Source organism: Hylobates moloch, unplaced genomic scaffold (assembly GCF_009828535.3).
Source record: "Hylobates moloch isolate HMO894 unplaced genomic scaffold, HMol_V3 SCAFFOLD_19, whole genome shotgun sequence".
Classification (NCBI taxonomy): Eukaryota; Metazoa; Chordata; class Mammalia; order Primates; family Hylobatidae; genus Hylobates; species Hylobates moloch.
Genome location: NW_026652294.1, coordinates 78,472,325 through 78,492,437, shown reverse-complemented (window position 1 = coordinate 78,492,437; position 20,113 = coordinate 78,472,325). Strand labels below are relative to the sequence as shown.

Genomic DNA, 20,113 nt, shown 5'->3' with positions numbered 1-20,113 from the left:
ATCCTCTGTATCCCCAATGGCCAACTCAGGAGCTCAGTATGCCCTACCCAGTAGATGCTGAGCACATCATTGCTGAGTGAGGAATCATCTTCTCCCTGGATAGTCTCTCCTGGAGGTAACAGGGGCTGTGATTAGCCAGGTTTTTCATAATTTGTAGCTTTGAATTTCAGGGACATGACAAGTTTGGTTTTTTGTTTTGTTTTGTTTTTTTGGTTTCTAGAGACGGTTTTCCTCGTCACCCAGGCTGGAGTGCAGTGATGTGATCATAGTTCACTGCAGCCTCGAACTCCTGGGCTCAGTGTTTCTCCCACCCCTGCCTTTGGAGTAGCCAGGAGTATAGGTGGTGTACCACCACACCCATCTAACTTTAAAAAAAAAAATTGTAAAGACAGTCTCGCTTTTTTGCCCAGGCTGGTCTCATACTCCTGGCTCAAGCAATCCTCCTGCGTTGGCCCCCCCAAAGTGCTAGGACTACAGGTGTGAGCCACCGTGCCTGTCCAACATGACAAGTATTATTCTCTGGCAGGAAGTGAAATTTTTTTTCACTGATGATTGCACACAAATGTCGTATCTCCATGAGGCTTCTACTCACTAGTTTTACAGCTCATGTCACCTTGCTTCAAACTATGCTTCAGTATAATTTTGAAATGTGTATTTCCATTGCCTCTCCTTGAGTAATTGATATTCTTCACAATAAGTTTACATTTATTATCACTTTTATTTACTTACCATTATTCCTCTGAGCAGCCAATCTTATGAGAAGCTCAGAGTGTAATGTGTGGGTCATGGTCAATATATTTTTTGACTCACTTCCAAACACACTTACTGTTGCCTGGTGTTTTGATTATTTCAAAATATACAGATTTCTTGAAAGGCCTGCAAAAGAAAACAATCAAAATTATAGCGGTTAAGAACATGAGCCTGCCTCGGTTTGAATTCCAGATGGGCCAGTCCCTAGCTGTGTAATCATGGGAAAATTGTTAAATCTCTAGCCTTACTTTCTTCACCTGTAAAATGAGGATACAGGCCGAGCATCCCTAGTCTGAAAATGCAAAATTCAAAATGCTCCAAAATCTGAAACTTTTTGTGTACCTCCGTGACGCAACAAGTGGAAAATTCCACACCTGACGTCACGTGACAGGTCAGTCAAAACGTTGTTTCATACACACAATACTTTTTTTATTTGTATAAGTTTAAGTGCTACAAGTGCAGTTTTGCTACATGAATATACTGCATAGTGGTAAAGTCTGGACTTTTAGTGTCTCCATCACCCAAATAGCATCCATTGTATTCATTAAGTAATCTAGCATCCCTCACCCCCTCCCACCTTCACACCTCTCCAAGCCTTTCATGTCTAGCATTCTGTGTCCATGTGTACACACTATTTAGCTCCCACTCCTAAATGAAAACATGTGATATCTGTCTTTGTGTTTCTGAGTTTTTTCACTTAAGATAATGGCCTCCAGTTCCATCCATGTTGCTTCAAGAGACATGATTTCATTCTTTGTTATGACTGAATAGAATTCTTCAGGCACAAAGTTATTAAAAATATTATATAAAATTACCTTCAGGCTATGTGTATAAGGTGTATATGAAACATAAATGAATTTAATGTTTCCAGTTGGGTTCCATCCCCTAGATGTCTCGTTATGTATATGTAAATATGACATGATACGAAAGATTCAAAACTCTGAAACACCAGTTGAACGCAACTTGCAGTAAGAATGCATACCTCACAGGGTTATAGTGAGGATTGAATGAGACAATCCTAGTCCAATTTCTTTGCACATAGTAATGCTCAATAATTCTTACTTGAATGGGTATAAACTTCATAGTAATGAGGTTGGGGCTGGGAAAAATGCAGTTTCATTATTTCCTATAGAAGTCGTTCAATCCTGACTCTAAACTCTCTATTCCATGTGGTGGTTGGGTGGGGTGGGGTTGGTCCTATGGAGGTGTCTGTGGCAGATTGGCAGATGCATTTGTCTTGTGCGTAGCTGGTGTCTGTTGTTTCCTCTGGCAGAGTTCACCAGTGTCCTAATGCAAACTTAGTCCTCATCTGGCTCCTGCACAGGCTGATCTCTGGCTCCTTTAGCCCCTCATGGCTCCTGTTGTTTCATTTTGAGAGGCACCCTTCTAAGGACTATAGTCCTGTCTTCAGCTGACCTTCAGGTCCCCAGTCAGAACGAACGGAACCAACTCTGTCCCTTCTCGTAGCACCTGGAAACCCTGGGAAATGAAGGGAATGCTTTGCTCACAGCTACTGAAGTTGTCCTGTCACCTTCTCTTCTGCCCTCCTTTGCCATGGCATAGGAAAATGTTAAGTCAGCAATCTCATTACTCAGTGTATACCCAGAGGAATATAAATCATTCTACCATAAAGACGCATGCACGTGAATGTTCATTGCAACAGTATTCACAAGAGCAAAGTCATGGAATCAACCTAAATGCCCATCAATGACAGATTGGATGCAGAAAATGTGGTACATATACACCGTGGAATACTATGCAGCCATGAAAATAATGAGATCATGTCTTTTGCAGGAACATGGATGGAGCTGGAGGCTATTATCCTTAGCAAACTAACGCAGAAATAGAAAACCAAATGCTGCATGTTCTCACTTATAAGTGGGAGCTAAATGATGAGAACTTACCAACACAAAGAACAGTAGATACTGTGGTCTACTTGAGGGTGAAGGGTGGGAAGAGGGAGAGGAGCAGAAAAGATAACTCTGTGGTCCTGGGCTTAATACCTGGGTGATAAAATAATTGTACAACAAACCCCCATGACACGAGTTTAGCTATGTAACAAACCTTCACGTGTACCCCCAAGCCTAAAAGTTAAAAAAAAAATCCCAGACGGGAAGTAGGGCATATTTTGCCTAATTTGCAGCTTCATCCTCACTCCCTAACTTACGTCACTCGTGTCTCCTCTATCATCAGGGACAGCAAGAGTGGGGAGGGGACGAGGCATGCCACGTCTCCATTCTCTGATCTTATTTCCTCTTGCCTCTTCAACAGCGCTTTGTCTCTCCTCTCCATCTTGAAGCCCTTACTGGTATATGGTTTCAAAGGGATGAAAAACCGGTTTCGTTAGTACTTCCCTTGGATCTGCCCTTGTCTCCCATCAAGGCAGTGCAAGTAAAGCATCCAAGATATTTGTTTTGTTGGTCCACTGGAGGGTAGAGATAGAGAAAAACAGTAACTTCCCCACCACCCCCAGCCCCCCTTGGCTGATGACTCCAAAGACTCTGCCATAAATGAACACTTCATAGAGCTGCTATTATTATGACACAAACCTACTGGATCTAAGTGATTCTTTTACTTTCTTAGGGTGATCATTCCTCAGTCTTTGGATTTCACAGAAAAGAAAATAGATTTTAACTGAGGACTGAAAAGGTTGCCAACTTTTAATTTTATCAACTGTAAGAACTATTTTTATAATTACCATCGATTTCTATTATTTCTTTTATTACCCCTCTTTCCAACTGCGGAAGGTAAAATTGAAGAGCAAAGAACACTTATTTCAAAGTGAGTACATTTTGCTATGTGAAAACTCGGCAGATTGCCCTGAATTTGCTTGTGTAGCTGCAGTCCAGTGGAAATTTCTTCCCGATCAGCAGCAGGCACCCCAGTGACATTTAGAAATCACTGCCCTGGATTGTTTCAGCCACTGAAACACTCGGTGTTCACTGTCAGCGATGATTATATATGAAGTGCTTTCGAGAATCAATGTATAGCATAACTTAGGCCAAAAGAAACACTGTGCCTAAATACTCAGCCAAGGAGTGTTGAGTTTGCCTGGGTTTCTGGAAAACTGTCTCCATTCCCTAGTTCACTGTATTTGGGTAAACAAAACATGGCCTCGGAGAGCTTTTGCGGGAGAAATTATAAAAATTCAGCGAAGCTTTGTGATCTCATTTTGGATCTCCTCAGGATTCCTCATCAAGTTGCAATTAAGGAGAGAAAAATTCCGCCTTGGGGTGTGATTTTAATTACTCATCATGTTATGACTTGACTTTCTGTGCTGCATTTTTTTCCATATCACTACTTCTGTGTTTGACAGCTCCTCCAAAGAGTCGCTCTGTTTTATGCCAGGAGCGAAGTACTTACTAAGTCAAAGGAAAGCAAGGCAAACATCTACTATTGCCTTTGTGCTTTTGCCGGAAAACTGGGTGAGAACCTCCTTTTCCTTTTCCCTGCCTCTCCAGCCTCAGTTTTATGACCCTGTGGAGCCAGTGGACTTTGAAGGACTTCTGATGACACACCTGAATAGCCTGGATGTGCAGCTTGCCCAGGAGCTCGGGGACTTCACTGATGACGACTTGGACGTGGTGTTCACGCCAAAGGAATGTAGGACTTTGCAGCCCGCTTTGCCGGAGGAAGGGTAAATAGTTTCTAAAATGTAGACGTGATTGGGATTGTCATGATTGTTTTCAATAAGCGGATGGGGGAGATGCCCTCGATCTGAACTTAAAAATAAAATAAAATTGCTCAGTCCATTCAAATGTGTGGGACAGCCATATGATATCATCACCTAAGTATGGATAGTTTTTAAATAATTAGTTTGGCCAGAGCTTTTGGTGTGGAGACTAAGCCAGTGCAAGGGATGCAGGGGGACCAAATGAAATGCTCAAGAGGAGGTTAAAAGTGCAGGCTCCGGAGCCAGACCACCTGGCTGCCAGCTCAGTGACCTTGGCTGTCACATGACCTCCCAAATCCTCGGTTTCTCCATTTGTAAAAATGTCAAGATTTTTAATAATAATTACTGAAATGCTGCCATCCAGAAGCATTTTGATTGCTTACAGTTATGAGACTGGATCAAGTTAGGAACGTTAGGTAAACCCACATTTATTGAGCATCTACTGTGTTCAGGGTACTGAGATAAAAAGATGAATAAGTCAAAGTCTCTCCTTTGAAGAGAGTGTCATGCAGTGCTAAAACAGTGGGGAGAGCTCTGTAGAATAAACATGTGACTAGCTAATTAGGGCTTGAGTTTCTATAGTTGGATATTCTATATGTTTATAGGCATGGGCATTAGCTTTTGGTATCAAACTAACTGTGGAATTGTAGCTAAATGAAACTCCTGTTGCTTCCAAAATGTAAAAAAAAAAAATGTCTCTTTGGAGGTTTAGGATAAACTTTTATTTACATTTATTTTAAAAGCCAAATTAAGATTCATATCCTCCTGGACAGATTCCAGCTTCTCATCTTCGCCAGAAGGTAAAGAAGATCCTGACACACAGCCCCTGCCCTCTTTACTCTGAGATATTCTAGTTCTATTTTGGATTTTATTTCATCACAGTTTAAGGAGGTTAGATGATAATGGGGTGGTATCATTGTGAACCGTTGCTCTCTTGTTCAGACAATTCTCACTCACATAGGAGAACTGACCGTATGTATAGCTCTGATGTTTTAAAAATACACACTTCCTAGGAAACAAAATCATTGTCATTTTGGGGATACATACTCCCCCATTTTCAGTCCATTTATTCAGGTATGACTTTAATATAAGTTAACACTTACTATTTTCATCTTTAATGAAGAATCATTTATTCCTTTATGTAAAATTTATGGATATTTCCAAATATGGTCAGAATCTTGGAAAAAGCTGTTTAAAATGCTTACAGTAGCCAGTCACCCCAGCTTGTTCCTGTGGTCCCAGCTACTCGGGAGGCTGAGGCAAGAGGATCACTTGAGCCCAGGAATTTGAGTTCAGCCTGGGTAAAATAGTGAGACACTGTTTCTTACAAAACAAAAACAAAAAACAGTACAATGAATTTAGAGGAAGGAGGAGTTTTTGTTTTCGGTTTTTTTCTTTGGAATTTGATAAGGAAGATAATTTCTTTACTTAGCATCAGTTTTTTAGTATACTATTGCCTTGTCAAAAGAATTTATAGGGAACATACCTGTCTGATGACTTTAAGACAACCTCTACTATTTCAGTTGTTGCCAAAAAGTCTTCCGTATAATTAAGGCAGGGGAAGGTATCATCATCACACCAGAGTAAACAATAGCTGACTCCTGTTGAACACCCTGTGCCTAGCCCAGGACTTTATGTTGAGCTGTGATGGCATGGTAGTGAAAAGCATGAACGCTACAGGTGAGCTGCCTGGATTCAGGTCCCTGCTCCACCACTTGCTGTGTGACTTGGAACAAGATCCTTACCATCTCATTTTTCTGCAAAGTGAGAATAATAGTAATGCCTACCCTATGGTGCTGATCGAGAATTAACTGAATTAATACATATAAAGTGATTGCCTCAGTGCATAATGCACAGTAAATGCTACCTAATGTAAACTATTAATATCATATATGCATCTTATTGTGTGCCAGGCAGTATTCTAAGCACTTTGCACACTAACTGATTTAATCTTCATCAAAGCTGTCTACTAAAAGGGGCACTCTTACTACTATAACGGCTTTAAGGAGAGGAAACTGAGGCACAGAAGGGTTGAGTGACTGGCTCATGGTCACATAGGTATAAGGGATGAAGCTGGGATTTGGGCACTTAGGGCCCGGAGACTACATGTGTAACCCTTACAATATTTCATCGAATACTAACAGCGTGTCTCCGTTCTTACCTCCTTATTACAGGTGAGAAAATTAAGGCTTGTAGCATTTAAGCCTGTTTATTTCTGGTACTAATGCATTTGCAACAATAGCAAAAAGCTTTGCTACAATTGTTATTTCTGATTTCAAGACTCTGAAGCACTTGAAGAGTATTGCTCATGGTGCATTCCTTAAGCAGACAGGACAGGAACCAACTGAATTAATGATCACCAACAAAAGCCAGTGTTTGCAATTTCGTCAAAGCATAAGACAACTGTTCTTTTTCCTGGCTTTCAAAAAGGAGAGCATGCGTGTCGTAACAAGGTTACACATGCATAAGAAATATGTCCAAATTACCCTGTCAGAGATAGGTGTTTATACTTACGTTCCTTGTTTTGTATTCGATTACAGCTAGTTCTACCTGTCTTGTGTCAGAATGCCTTTGGGGATAGTTATAATTTAACATGATTCTGTATAATAAAGAAAACCCACAAAGCAAAAAATGCCAACGTGTTTGTCTGATCAAAGTAAAAATGTTTCTTGCCCCAGGAATACTTCAGGCATTTGGAATGATTGGGCAAGGACATCCTAAGCATTCTCACTGATAAGGATTTAAATTCATATCATGTTCCTTGCTCATGATAAGGGATTGTTTTGTTGTTTTACCCAGTAATAACATGTGTTTATTTCATTTTCTGCCTCATTAGGGTTGAACTGGACCCGCATGTCAGGGACTGTGTTCAGACCTACATCCGGGAGTGGCTAATCGTGAACCGGAAGTAAGTTACTTTTTTTTCGCTTTTTGTATACAAATATTAATTTTATATTGTTAGTTTTTAAATATTTCTTAATACTTTGAACAATTCTAGGTTTACAGAAAAATTGTATGGAAAATAGAGTTCTCATGTACTCCTTCCTTATCCCCACTCCGTGTCACACACACAGTTCTCCCTATTATGAACATCTCACTTTAGTGTGGTACATTTGTTACCGTAAAGCTGAGCCAATATGGTTATGTTGTTATTAACTAAAGTCCATAGTTTACATTAATGTTTGCTTTTTGTGTTGTATATTCTATGGCTTTTGACAAATGTGTAATGACATGTATCTGCCTTTACAGTATCATACAGAATCGTTTCACTGCCCTAAAAATCCTCTGTGTTCCACCTGTTCATCCTTCCCCCCTGGCAACCACTTTCCTTTTTTACTGTTTCCATAATTCCACCTTGTTCTTCAATGTCTTTTTGAGGCTTGATAGCTCATTTTTTTATTGCTGAATAATCTTTCATTGCATGGCTGTACCATTGTTTATTTATCCATTCACTTACTGAGAAAGGAAGTTCTATTTTACACATAAAGAATAGACTGAAAGCTTGCCCAACCCCTAGCCGGTGGGCAGCATGGAGCCTAGGATGGCTTTGAATGTGGCCCAACACAAATTCATAAACTTTCTTAAAACATTATGAGATTTTTTTTGCAATTTTTTTTAAGCTCAGTAGCTATTTTTAGTGTTAGTGTATTTTATATTTGGCCTAAGATAATTCTTCTTCCAGTATGGCCCAGGGAAGCCAAAAGTTTGGGCACCTGGAATACAGCCTTTTTGTTGTCTTCTAATTCTGATGAATTCCTAGGGGGAAAAAAATTAAGTGAATTGAAACCTGGCCTCAGATTCAGAGGTGGCATTCGAGTCTATGACCAAGAAATAAATTACTTGCTGGCCTTCCAGTAAGGGATCTTTCTTTCCTGGATTAATCAAACCTTCTGTGACATTGTTCTGAGCTTTTTCTCTCCATGCCATGGACCTGGACAGCATTCTCTCATGAGAAACATCTATGCACATTGAAATTCTCAACCTGCATGGGTGTACATGTGGGGAGTGAGATGTGGACTGTCTACAGATTAGGGCACACCCCACTAGAGACACATCACAGAACCTTTGACAAGACGTTAGTAGTTTAAAATTCTGATAGCCTCACTCCTCCTATACCTCAGTAAGAATTACTATTCTGTGGGGTAAATGATGAAAGACTTTGAGGATTGGGTTTTATCTAGCTCCTGGAAGGGTGCCACTGAGTTTGTGCTGAGGTTTTCTGGAGCAATGTCAATATGCACACATTTTCAGCAGCAGAAAAAGAGAAAGCATTCATTATTAAAAGTTATTAAGAGAAAGATGCTAATCCATCATCTGTTCTAATATGAATGGAAAACAAAGTTTGCTGGGGAGTCAAATAAAACTATGGTTTGCTGATAATAAATAAAAGATTTCAGAACAAGTTGTTCCCAAGTTTTTAAATGCTATCCTTAGAGGTACTTTCTGGACATTAAAGATCTAAAAAAATCTGAGAAGGAACAACAAATAGGTCCGTTTTGATACATTTGGTTTTCAGATTTACTTTCTATTTCGGGCTTGTCCACTTTTTCGTTTCTCATGGCAATGCAAGCTTCTTGGAGTAGTGATTTTTCTTGATCTTGCACAAATGTAAAAGAAAAAAATGACTCTTTTTGGAATACTTGTAGAAATTTTAGAAATAATTATGAAACAAAAATCACTCAGTTTCATTCTAGACAGATAATCATCATGAACATTTGATGTCTATCCTTTGAATAGTGTTGGGTTTTTTTAGTATATGTTTGTATGAAAACTAAATAAGATTATAATATCATTTTTGTAACATACATTTTTGGTTTTTGCAGTAAAGAGTGATTCTCTCCCTTTGCTATTAAATATACTTCCTCAATACAATGATTAATGATTGCATAATATATTTATACCAAAATTTATTTAACCAATTTTAGTATTTAGGCGATTCCTTACTTTTCAGTGGTGTACTTAAAATGCAAAAACATCCTTCTCACTAAAAATTTGTACATATTTATGATTTTTTCTTTGGAATAAATTCCTACAAGAGGAATTTCTATGTCAAAGGATATGCAGAAATTTAAAGATTTGGAATACTAAATCAAGCATTATGCTGGGCGCAGTGGCTCACATTTATAATCTCACTCAGCACTTTGGGAGGTTGAGGTAAGCGGATCACTTGAACCCAGGAGTTCAAGACCAGCCTGGGCAATATATAGAGACCCTGTCTCTACAAAAAAAAAAAAAAAAATTAACTGGGTGTGATGACGTGCACCTGTAGTCCTAGCTATTCAGGAGGCTGAGACAGGAGGATCACTTGAGTCCAGGAGGTCAAGGCTGTAGTGGGCGATGACTGCGCCACTGCACCCCAGCCCAGGCAACAGAGAAAGACCCTATCTCAAAAAAAAAAGGCCGGGCGTGATGGCTCACGCCTGTAATCCCAGCACTTTGGAAGGCCGAGATGGGTGGATCACCTGAGGTCAGGAGTTCGAGATCAGCCTGACCAACATGGAAAAGCCCCATCTCTACTAAAAATACAAAATTAGCTGGGCATGGTGGTGCATGTCTGTAATCCCAGCTACTTGGGAGGCTGAGGCAGGAGAATCACTTGATCCTCTAAATATAGCTAAATTGGGAGGCAGAGGTTTTGGTGAGCCAAGATCGCGCCATTGCACTCCAGCCTGGGCAACAAGAGTGAAACTCCATCTCAAAAAAAAAAAAGATTATTGACACTATATGCATGAATCCTCAAGAATATTAGATGTTATAATTTATCGACATTTCCAATTTTATTTGTTAAAAGATTGTCTTTTATTTTCATTTTCTTTTATTATTAGATTAGGCATCTTTCTTCTATATATTTCTTGGCCATTTTTTTATTTTTCCTGGTGCTCTGCTTATTCATGAAGTTTGTGCATCCCTATTAATGTATTTGTCTAGTCTGATTTATTTTTATAAGCACTTTATTTGTTAAAGATATTAACCCTTGTCTATCATGTATTAAAAATGTCTTCCCCAGTATGCCTTTTGTCTTTTAAAGTTGTTTTTAATTTTCAACATTCAGAATTATTTATGTCATTAAATCTATATTAATATTTTTCCTTATATTTAATTTTGGCATCATGCTTAAAATTTGATTCACAAACTTACTATTTTCTAAGAGTATGGGATTAAAGCATTAATCCAGACCATTAGCCACTTGGCTGTTGCTTCTGTTCCCTTATGTGTCTCCATTTGTTTTTATCTTTTCTATAGAAGCAATGGTTATCCATATATTTATTCTATGCAAGTTTTTGCATCTTGTTCCCCTAAAAAAGAAAGGAATATCTGTTTTAACTTTATGTTTGGCAACATTCTAGGGATGGGATTACCATTGGCCCAGTTCTCTGCACCCCTGTGTAATGGAGCAGTTCCCTTCTCAAAGGTCACCTAGTGGACAGGGAGAAGTGTACAACTTCAGAACTCATTGTCAGTTTCTGGCAAGCTTTCTTGTAGAAAAGTTGCATCTCTTTCTATCCCTCTGCCTCATTCTCTTGCATTCTGAATCTAACACTCTGCCCATGAAAACTATAATTCCTAGCACACACTCCTCCCAGGGCTCATTCTGTCTCTATGTGCATCTGTCGTATTTTATCTGTAGGGAGAATCCAGTACACTATTGCCAGATGCCCTTCATCTCCCAACCTCACATAGTACATTTTTAACTTGCTGTCTGTGAGTTGTATCTGTATTGTTTTAGAATGATGGTGGAAGGAGAAGGACCAGGAGAAGGTGGTAATTCATATAAATGAAACCAGGTGGAAGCTGTGATGGCTTCATAGATAAGCCACTATTATGAAGAAGGAGAATTGAGATTTCTGTATAGACACTGACCAGGGACTCGTGGGCAGGAAGGTGTACAACACCTTCTTATCTTTATTCAGTGAGTTCCCCTTTGGGGAGACAAAGTTTGGTACATCCTTCTCTTTCCAGCTCCATCTGATCCACAGAGGTTCTGTCCAGATTCAGGCATTAAGGTATCTCTTCATTTGGATGCGTTTCCAGTTTTTCTGTGTCTTCGTAAGTGATTTACTAGAAAGTTGGAGGAGGATGCAATAGGGGTTGCTGGCCATTTGTTGGTTAATGATTGATTATTTAGCTCTCCTTTAATTGGTTATGCGCCAAATAATGTATGATTGTTTTGAAAGAAATCAGGTAATATGGAGGTGCATTAAGGAAAAGGCAAATCTCATGCCTCACTACTTACCAGCGTCCTACCCTTTCCTTAACTCACCCTTCACGGCATAAAGCCCAGCTGTGTAGCTTCGAGATGTTTTCATACCCTCACAAAAAGATATTTGTCTATTTATGTTTTTCACATGAAGATATATGTATTAATGTGTGTATTTATATATTACAAACATTTCTTTAAAATAACTGTGCATGTCAGAGCTATATCCCATTCTACTGAAATGCTGCCTAGTATTCAAAGGGTGAAGGAATGTGTCATAAGTTATTGAAACTAAATGACCATTTCGGTTGTCTCCATTTTTCATAATTGAAAATAATACTGAAACAAACATATCTGCACATTTGCCCCTACACATGTGTGTGAATATTTGTGAGGGTAGAAATGAAGCCAGTGTACATGGTATGCTCTGATAGGTACTGCCAAATTCTTCTCCAGAAAAGTCGTGCTATTTCATTCCATTACCAACTGGGCATGAAACTGGCATGTTCCCATATTCTTGCCAGTGCTGGATATTATGTATTAAAATAAAATTTAAATTCCACCAGTCTTCTTTTAGTTATTATTTTAATCTGGAAGCTATTACACCTACTTTCTGAATACAGTGTCCTGTCACCAAGTTTCCTTTCCCTATGTGTTCTAAAATCCCAGTTAAATATGCACTTAACCATACAACCGTAAGTCCCACTCTTGAGTATTTACGTAAAACCTATATGCAAATATAGCAGTTTAGCAGTTTTATTTGTAATTGCCAAACCTGTATAGCAGTTTTATTTGTAATTGCCAAAAACTGGAACAAAACCCAGATTGTACTCAGTTGGGTAGTAGATAAACAAACTCTGGTAAATCCATACAATGGAATACTACTCAGCAGTGAAGTGGAACAATTGATATATATAACAACCTGGATGAATCTCAGATACAGTATGCTAAGTGAAAGAAGCCAGACAAAGGCTGGGCATGGTGGCTCACACCTGTAATCCCAGCACTTTGGAAGGCTGAGGCAGGTGGATCACTTGAGGTCAGGAGTTCCAGACCAGCCTGACCAACATGGTGAAACCCCGTCTCTACTAAAACTACAAAAATTAGCCGGGTGTGGTGGCACGTGCCTGTAGTCCCAGTTACTCGGGAGGCTGAGGCAGGAGAATCTCTTGAACCCGGGATGCGAAGGTTGCAGTGAGCTGAGATCATGCCATTGTACTCCAGCCTTGGCAACAAAGTGAGATTCTGTCTTTAAAAAAAAAAAAGAAGGAGAAGAAGAACCCAGACAAAAAAGATAACTGCATGATTCCATGTATCTGACATTCTGGAAAAGATAAAGCTACAGGGATGGAAAACAGGTCCATGGTTACCAGGGTCTGGGAGTGGGGAAGGGGGCTGACTACAAAAGGACATGGGAGTGTCCTTTGCGGGGTGCTGGGACTATAGTGCCCGTGATGTAAAATCTGCCTTGGACCATTAAATTAGAAGAAATCAATTCCATTTATCCCAAATATTCCCTCCAAGTGAAATACTTTGGTAGCATATATAATAATAATTCAATAAATATTAGCTATTATATTTATTAAGTAGTACATATCAGAAAACATACTTATATTAGCATGTCAAAGGAATGAACACAAAATTCTCTCCCATATATTGAATGTACCATGGAGGGGGTGACCTGCCTTCCTCTGGAGGACCATACTTAATGAAGCCGCTTTGCCTTCTAAGGACATGCCTTTGTTATCCAGAACCATGCAGTCAAACACTGATTTAGTTAGCTCCTTTATTCCTCAATTATCTCCTTGCTGATATTACATTTCTCTATAATATCTAGAGATAGGCTTTTATGTCCTTGCCAGCTGTGGTAATGGTTTTGAATCCCACTTAGGGGGCAGAGGAGTGGAGTGATGACCACTTGCGTTCCCTCCCACCCTCATCATTCTATAGGGCATTTGCCGCTCAAGTTCTATAATTGAGACATTTAAATCATACACATAATGCTGCCCATGAAGGATAGAGGAAAGTTTTAGATTTCTTTTTAAACCTAACAGAGAAAGATTAAGTTACACAAAAATGTAAAATACATGATCTCCAGTACATTGGAGGAAATGTATTTTCTTACTTGAAATGTTTGTGTTACTTAGACTGGAAGATTTATTAAACGATTTCCATTCTATCATTCATGTCTACAGCACCAAATTTGGTGTCCTTGTTCTAAAAACAATAGTACTTTTCTCCCCATGACTTTTGAAAATGATTACTGGTTTACTGATTAGCATGGTGTCATGTTTGCTTGTTTGTCCCACCTTTTATCTGCATATTTTGATAACGTTATGTAGATCAATATTTGATGACATCCTTTGGGTGATATTAACGATTTTAAGCTTTATTTCTTCTGTCGTGTTCTCTAAATGAACCAAAGAGGGATAAACTTCAGAATGTTTTTGATGCTTGGTGGAGAGCTGAACTCTTAAGTAATTAAACTTGTTTACATACTATATTTATTCTTGCCGCAGAGACAGTGAAACATTTCATGAGTGTTATGGGCAGCATCATAAAAGTCTTTAGACTTTGTTTTTCATCTGGGGTGATTAAGGTAATTCTGAAGGAAGGTCGAGCTCAAGGAGAGCTGAGATATCAAGGAATGGGGTATCATCTGTTTTATTACTACATATTTTACTCCCAGTGAACTGGTAAACCATTAAAATTCAAACACATCAGTGCGTATAATTCAGTTACTCCCAAAACACCATAAAAATGTCTCCCTGATCAATAATTGCTTATTATGACCTGCATTTGTCGTGCTAGCTGTCAAGGTGCTTAGCTGTTTGCTTTCTAAAAGTATGAAAAGCACGCCCGGCTCATCAGCCTATGTGGTAACAAAGAGCAAAATCCAGCTGTGGATGTCACAGAGCCACTCTTGACCTGTGGTACATAGACTCCCTCCCCACTAAGTCTCTCCAGGCTCTGTTCACACACACCAGCCTGGTGCAGCTTGGATGCCCTCCTCACACCATTTGGGTTCTGATTTTCCATGCCAGGCCGTCCGTCTTAAATGGATGCATCCTCACCATGTTTGGGATTCAACTTCCTATTCTGGACCTCCTCGGCTACTCCCTACCCCAAGGCATGGAGGGCTGCCTTGTTCTGATGCACCTTATGATTTTAGCACCAAATTGTACAGGAAGGGAGAGAAGGGAAAGGAGGAAGAGGATGTGAAAGGAAAGAGAGGGTAGGGAAGAGGAAAAAGAAGATGAGGAACACATTATTTTCTAATCTTCACAATAGGTCCTCAAAATGAGCAACATTTCCCCCTATTTCATACTTGAGGAAACTGTGACTCAGAGAGACTAAGGCACTTGCCCAAGGTCTCTTAGTACATTAAGGAGCCAGCACCTGCACCCAGTTCCTCCTGACTCTAGAGCCTGGATTCTGCCTGCTCCACCACACTGTCTTTAAGGAGAATGCTCTCAAAATGTGCTTGGTCTTTGGATTGTCTCAAATGTGTTAGAATAGTGTTTTAAGAAAAGGAATGCAGATCTCCTGGGAAGCAATAGGTCGAGTTCATTTCATGAGAATCATTTTTTCTTGCCATTGGCCTACTTCCCCATTTTTCTCCTGTCTGCATGTAGGTGCAACAGGAACTTGGCTTTATTTGACTGCATTGCCAGGGTGGGGTAATGAGGCTGGGACTCTCTTGTAGCCAGTGGCAGTGAGCCAGCAGTCTCACTGCCTACCCAATAATGGTTCCTTCTGCTTCCAGCACTTCTGGAATGAGTCATCTTTACATGCTTGCCAACCCTTGTCCTCTCCTCCCCAGCCAGGTTCACCCTTGCTGCCGTCACGGAGCTTTGAGACTTCCTGAGATTTTTAAATGGGGAAGTAGATGTTAAACCTAGTATGAGGAAAAGAGGGAAAGTTTGCTCTGGTTTCAAACACACAGTCATAGAAGATGCTAGTCTTAATGCTTTCCATAGCAAAAACCCTGAAGGCTTAAAGTGTACATATTGTGAACTGAACTTTTAACACTGTTGTGTAACTAATTTGTTAATGCCCATTTGTCATTGACTGTGGGGTCCATGTGAGAAACTCCGGCAAACACTCTAACGAAATGGAAGACAGTAAAGAAAGCAAGCATCATTTGTGTACAATAGCCAAAGAACAATAGCCAAATAAATTTGATGGTCCCAAAAGTTAAGTATCTTTTGAGGAGAAAATTTGATTTCAGGGCCGGTTGGGGTAGCTTATGCCTGTGATCGCGGCACTTTGGGAGGCAGAGGTGGGTGGATCACCTGAGGTCAGGAGTTCGAGACCAGCCTGGCCAACATGGCAAAACCCCATTTCTACTAAAAATACAAAAATTAGCTGGGTACGGTGGCGCATGCCTGTGATCCCAGCTACTTGAGAGGCTGAGACAGGACAATTGCTTGAACTCGGGAGGCGGAGGTTGCAGTGAGCCAAGATCGTGCCACTGTACTCCAGCGTGGGTGAAGGAGCCAGACTCTGTCTCCAAAAACAGAAACAAACAGAAAAAGAAATTGATTTTGATTTTTTCAGATACAGTGCATGAACTTTTTCTCATAAAATATTAAAGCTGGCAAAAATATCTTAGAATTCACCTCATGTACATGCTCATGTTCATGCTTTACCCTATGAAGAAACAGAGGCACAGAGAGAAATAACTTGCGGATAATAGAAACAGGCACACATCTGTCAGTGTGTGTGTGTGTGTGTGTGTGTGTGTGTGTGTGTGTGTCAGAGAGAGAGGGCTGGTCCCTTGTAAGTAAACACTGTTGGAAATAGCTGCATTTTATTATAAGACAAAAGGTAATGCTAGAGCTGATACAGTTCTGGTTGCTAAGCCTCACACACAAAAGGTCTTTAGTTACCTGCTTCCTGATTTTTATTTCTGTGGCCCAAAAAGGTCTCCTTGTAAACCTTCGTGTCATGTCATACTAAACCTTTGACATCAATATCCTTTAAAATGCACAGGTCCTTAAAAAAAAAAAAGGCAAAGGGCAAATACTAATGTGGGAAATTTGAATTTTAATTAACTGTTTGTTTCAATGTTAGAATAAATTAATGTTAGATAAATTCTTTGGTAATTTTTTCCCCCTAAAATTGGATTTTTCAAGAAACATCACTGGTTTAGTATATTGTTATTTCCGGTAGCATAATTTTAGGGGATAACTTAATATTTGCATATATTTGTCACTACTTGGGTTGGTTTTTGTCCCCTGACCCCCAGCCAGGATGTTAGATCACACAGATTTTTTTTGTCTTTGAGCCCTTAGGGGAGAGTCCAAAACAGTCACTTTATGCACTAGGAAAGTTTACCCAGTCAGCACACACAGATATGTTGTTGCCTACATTTATATTTGTGAGAGTGACTGTTAAGAAGCTAGCAGGTTTATGAAATCCGTCTGAGAATTTCTCTCAAATAACTCTGTTAATGGACAATCCAGCAATCCTCCCATCTCATCCTCCCAAGTAGCTGAGACTACAGGCAGGTGGTACTATACTCGGCTAATCTTTTGTGTTTTTTGTAGAGATGTGGTTTCACCATGTCACCCAGGCTGGTCTCAAACTCTTGGGCTCAAGTAGTCCTCCCGCCTTGGCCTCCCCGAGTGCTGGGATTACAGGTGTGAGCCACTGCACCCAGCCTGTATATTTTTCTTGAAATCCTTTTTGAATGTTTAGTCTTATTTCCTTATTCAGAGTTCACCTTGTTTATTTTTTTTTTTTCATTTCCCGAATTTAGCATGCTTTTCACCCAGCCCTAGCAATATAGGTTTGGGTCAGAGAAATTCAATTGGCCAGGGGACGCTAAAGATAGCCCATTATGGCCGGGCACGGTGGCTCACATCTGTAATCCCAGCACTTTGGGAGGCCGAGGCGGGCAGATCACAAGGTCAGGAGATCAAGACCATCCTGGCTAACATAGTTAAACCCCGTCTCTACTAAAAATACAAAAAAATTACCTGGGTGTGGTGGCGGGCGCCCGTAGTCCCAGCTACTCAGGAGGCTGAGGCACGAGAATGGCGTGAACCCGGGAGGCAGAGCTTGCAGTGAGCGGAGATTGTGCCACTGCACTCCAGCCTGGGCGACAGAGTGAGATTCCGTCTCAAGAAAAAAAAAAAAAGAAAAAAGATGGCCCGTTATGGTAAACCTTGACTTGAATTAGTCACCAAGCTAGTCTTACCTCTTTTCTAGGCTAATTCTTGGTTTTTTTTTTTCTTTTTTTTGGCTCAAAACAAATTGTTTGTCTTCAGAACACAATAAAATCCAGGGAGAGTGTCCTGTTCTTCCTACAGACATCACCGGGACATCTTATTCTTTAATTAATTCAGTCAACTAAAATTGGTCAAATACCTGCTCTCTGTGCCAGAGTTATAAACTTTGTATTTGTATAATTGCTAGTAGCTCTCTTACATTTCTTACTTTATCTATCTGGCATTTGATCTGCCTAATACCTTCCAATATCACCTCATGTCCCTTTACTAGCTTGGTGGTTTTTCTGTAGTTCAGGAAATCAAACAAAATGGTGTGTGACCTGGAGGAACTAGAAAAACAATAGCAAATCAACCCCAAAGCCAGCAGAAGAAAAGAAATAACCAAAATCGTAGCTGAAAAAAATTAAGACGTGAAAATCCGTACAAAAGATCTATGAAACCAAAAGTTTGTTATTCAAAAAAATAAACAGGGTTGATAGACCACTAACTAGATTAATAAAGAAAACAAGAGAGAAGATCGATCCAAATAAGCACAATCAGAAATGACAAAAATGACAGTACAACTGATGCCTCAGAAATATAAAAAGTCCTCAGACACTGTTATAAATACCTCTATGCACACAAACTAGAAAACGTAGAAGAAATGGATAGATTCCTGGAAACACACAAGCCCCCTAAAATTGAAGCAGTAAGAAATTGAAATCTTGAACAGACCAATAATGAGTTCTGAAATTGAATCAGTAATACAAAACCCAGCCCCAAAAGCCCTTAATCAGATGGATTCACAGCCAAATTATACCAGACATACAAAGAAGAGCTAGTACCAATCCTACTGAAATTATTTCAAAAATTCACGGGGGAAGGACTCCTCTAACTCATTCTGCAAAGCCAGTATCATTCTGATACCAAAACCTGGGAGACACACAGCAGAAAAGAAAACTTCAGGCCAATATCCCTGATGAACATCAACACAAACATCCTCAACAAAATACTGCAAACCAAATCCAGCAGCACACTGAAAAGTTAATTCATCACAATCAAGTAGGCTTTATTCCTGGGATGTGAGGTTGGTTCACCATACACAAATCAATAAATGAGACTCATCACATAAACAGAATTAAAAACAAAAACCACAGGATAATCTCAGTAGACACAGAAAAGGCTTTTAATAAAATTCAACATCCCTTCATGTTAAAAACCCTCAACAAATTAGGCATTGAAAGAACATACCTCAAAATAATAAGAGCCATCTATTATTCAACTATCCACAGCCAACATCATACTGAATGGACAAAAGCTGGAAGCATTCCTCTTGAGAACTGGAACAAAACAAGGATGCCTACTCCCACCACTTATATCAACATGGTACTGGAAGTGCTAGCCAGAGAAATCAGGCAAGAAAAAGAAATAAAAGACATCCCAATAGGAAGAGGGGAAGTCAAACTAGCTCTGTCATAGTGCAGGCAATATAATTCTGTACCCAGAAAACACTGCAGACCCTGCTAAAAGGCTCCTAGAACTGATAAACAACTTCAGTAAAGTTTCAGCATACAAAATCAGTGTACAAAAGTCAGTAACATTTCCACACACCAGTAATGTCTAAGTTGAGAGCCAAATCAAGAATGCAATTCCATTTATTTTATTCTTTTGAATAAAATACCTAGGAATACAGCTAATCAAGGAGGTGAAAGATCTCTGCAATGAGAATTATGAAACATACTGAAAGAGATCAGAGGTGACACAAACAAATGGACAAATATTCCGTGTTCGTGGATAGGAAGAATCAATATTATTAAAACAGCCATAGTGCCCAAAGAGATTTTTAGATTCACTACTATTCCTATCTTAACTGCCAACATCATTTTTTCACAGAATTAAAAAAAGAAAACCTATTCCAAAATTCATGTGGGACCAAAAACCTGAATAGCTAAAGCAATCTTAAGCAAAAAGAACAAAGCTGGTGGCATCACACTGTGTGACTTCATACTACACTAGAAGGCTACAGTGACCAATACAGCATAGTCCAGGTACAAAAACAGACACGTAGACTAATAGAACAAGATAAAGAACCAGAAATAAAGCTGCACACCTACAGCCGTCTGATCTCTGACGAAACTGACAGTAACAAGCCATGAGGAAAGGTCTCCCTGTTCAATAAATGGTCCTGGAGTAACTGGCTAGTCATATGCAGAAGATTGAAACTGGACCCCTCCCTTTAATCACATACAAACATTAACTCAAGATGGATTAAGGACT

General features: G+C 39.6%; 1 protein-coding gene across 1 annotated transcript in view; it reads left to right on the top strand.

Annotated features, from left to right (window-relative positions):
- The window catches only part of DOCK8 (dedicator of cytokinesis 8), a 237,257-nt gene that overhangs the window by 59,926 nt on the left and 157,218 nt on the right, over positions 1-20,113 (top strand). Inside the window, exons 3-4 of the mRNA XM_058431159.1 lie at positions 4,212-4,387; positions 7,260-7,331. Coding sequence (XP_058287142.1) covers positions 4,212-4,387; positions 7,260-7,331 — 248 coding nt within the window. The remainder of the gene's footprint in view (positions 1-4,211; positions 4,388-7,259; positions 7,332-20,113) is intronic.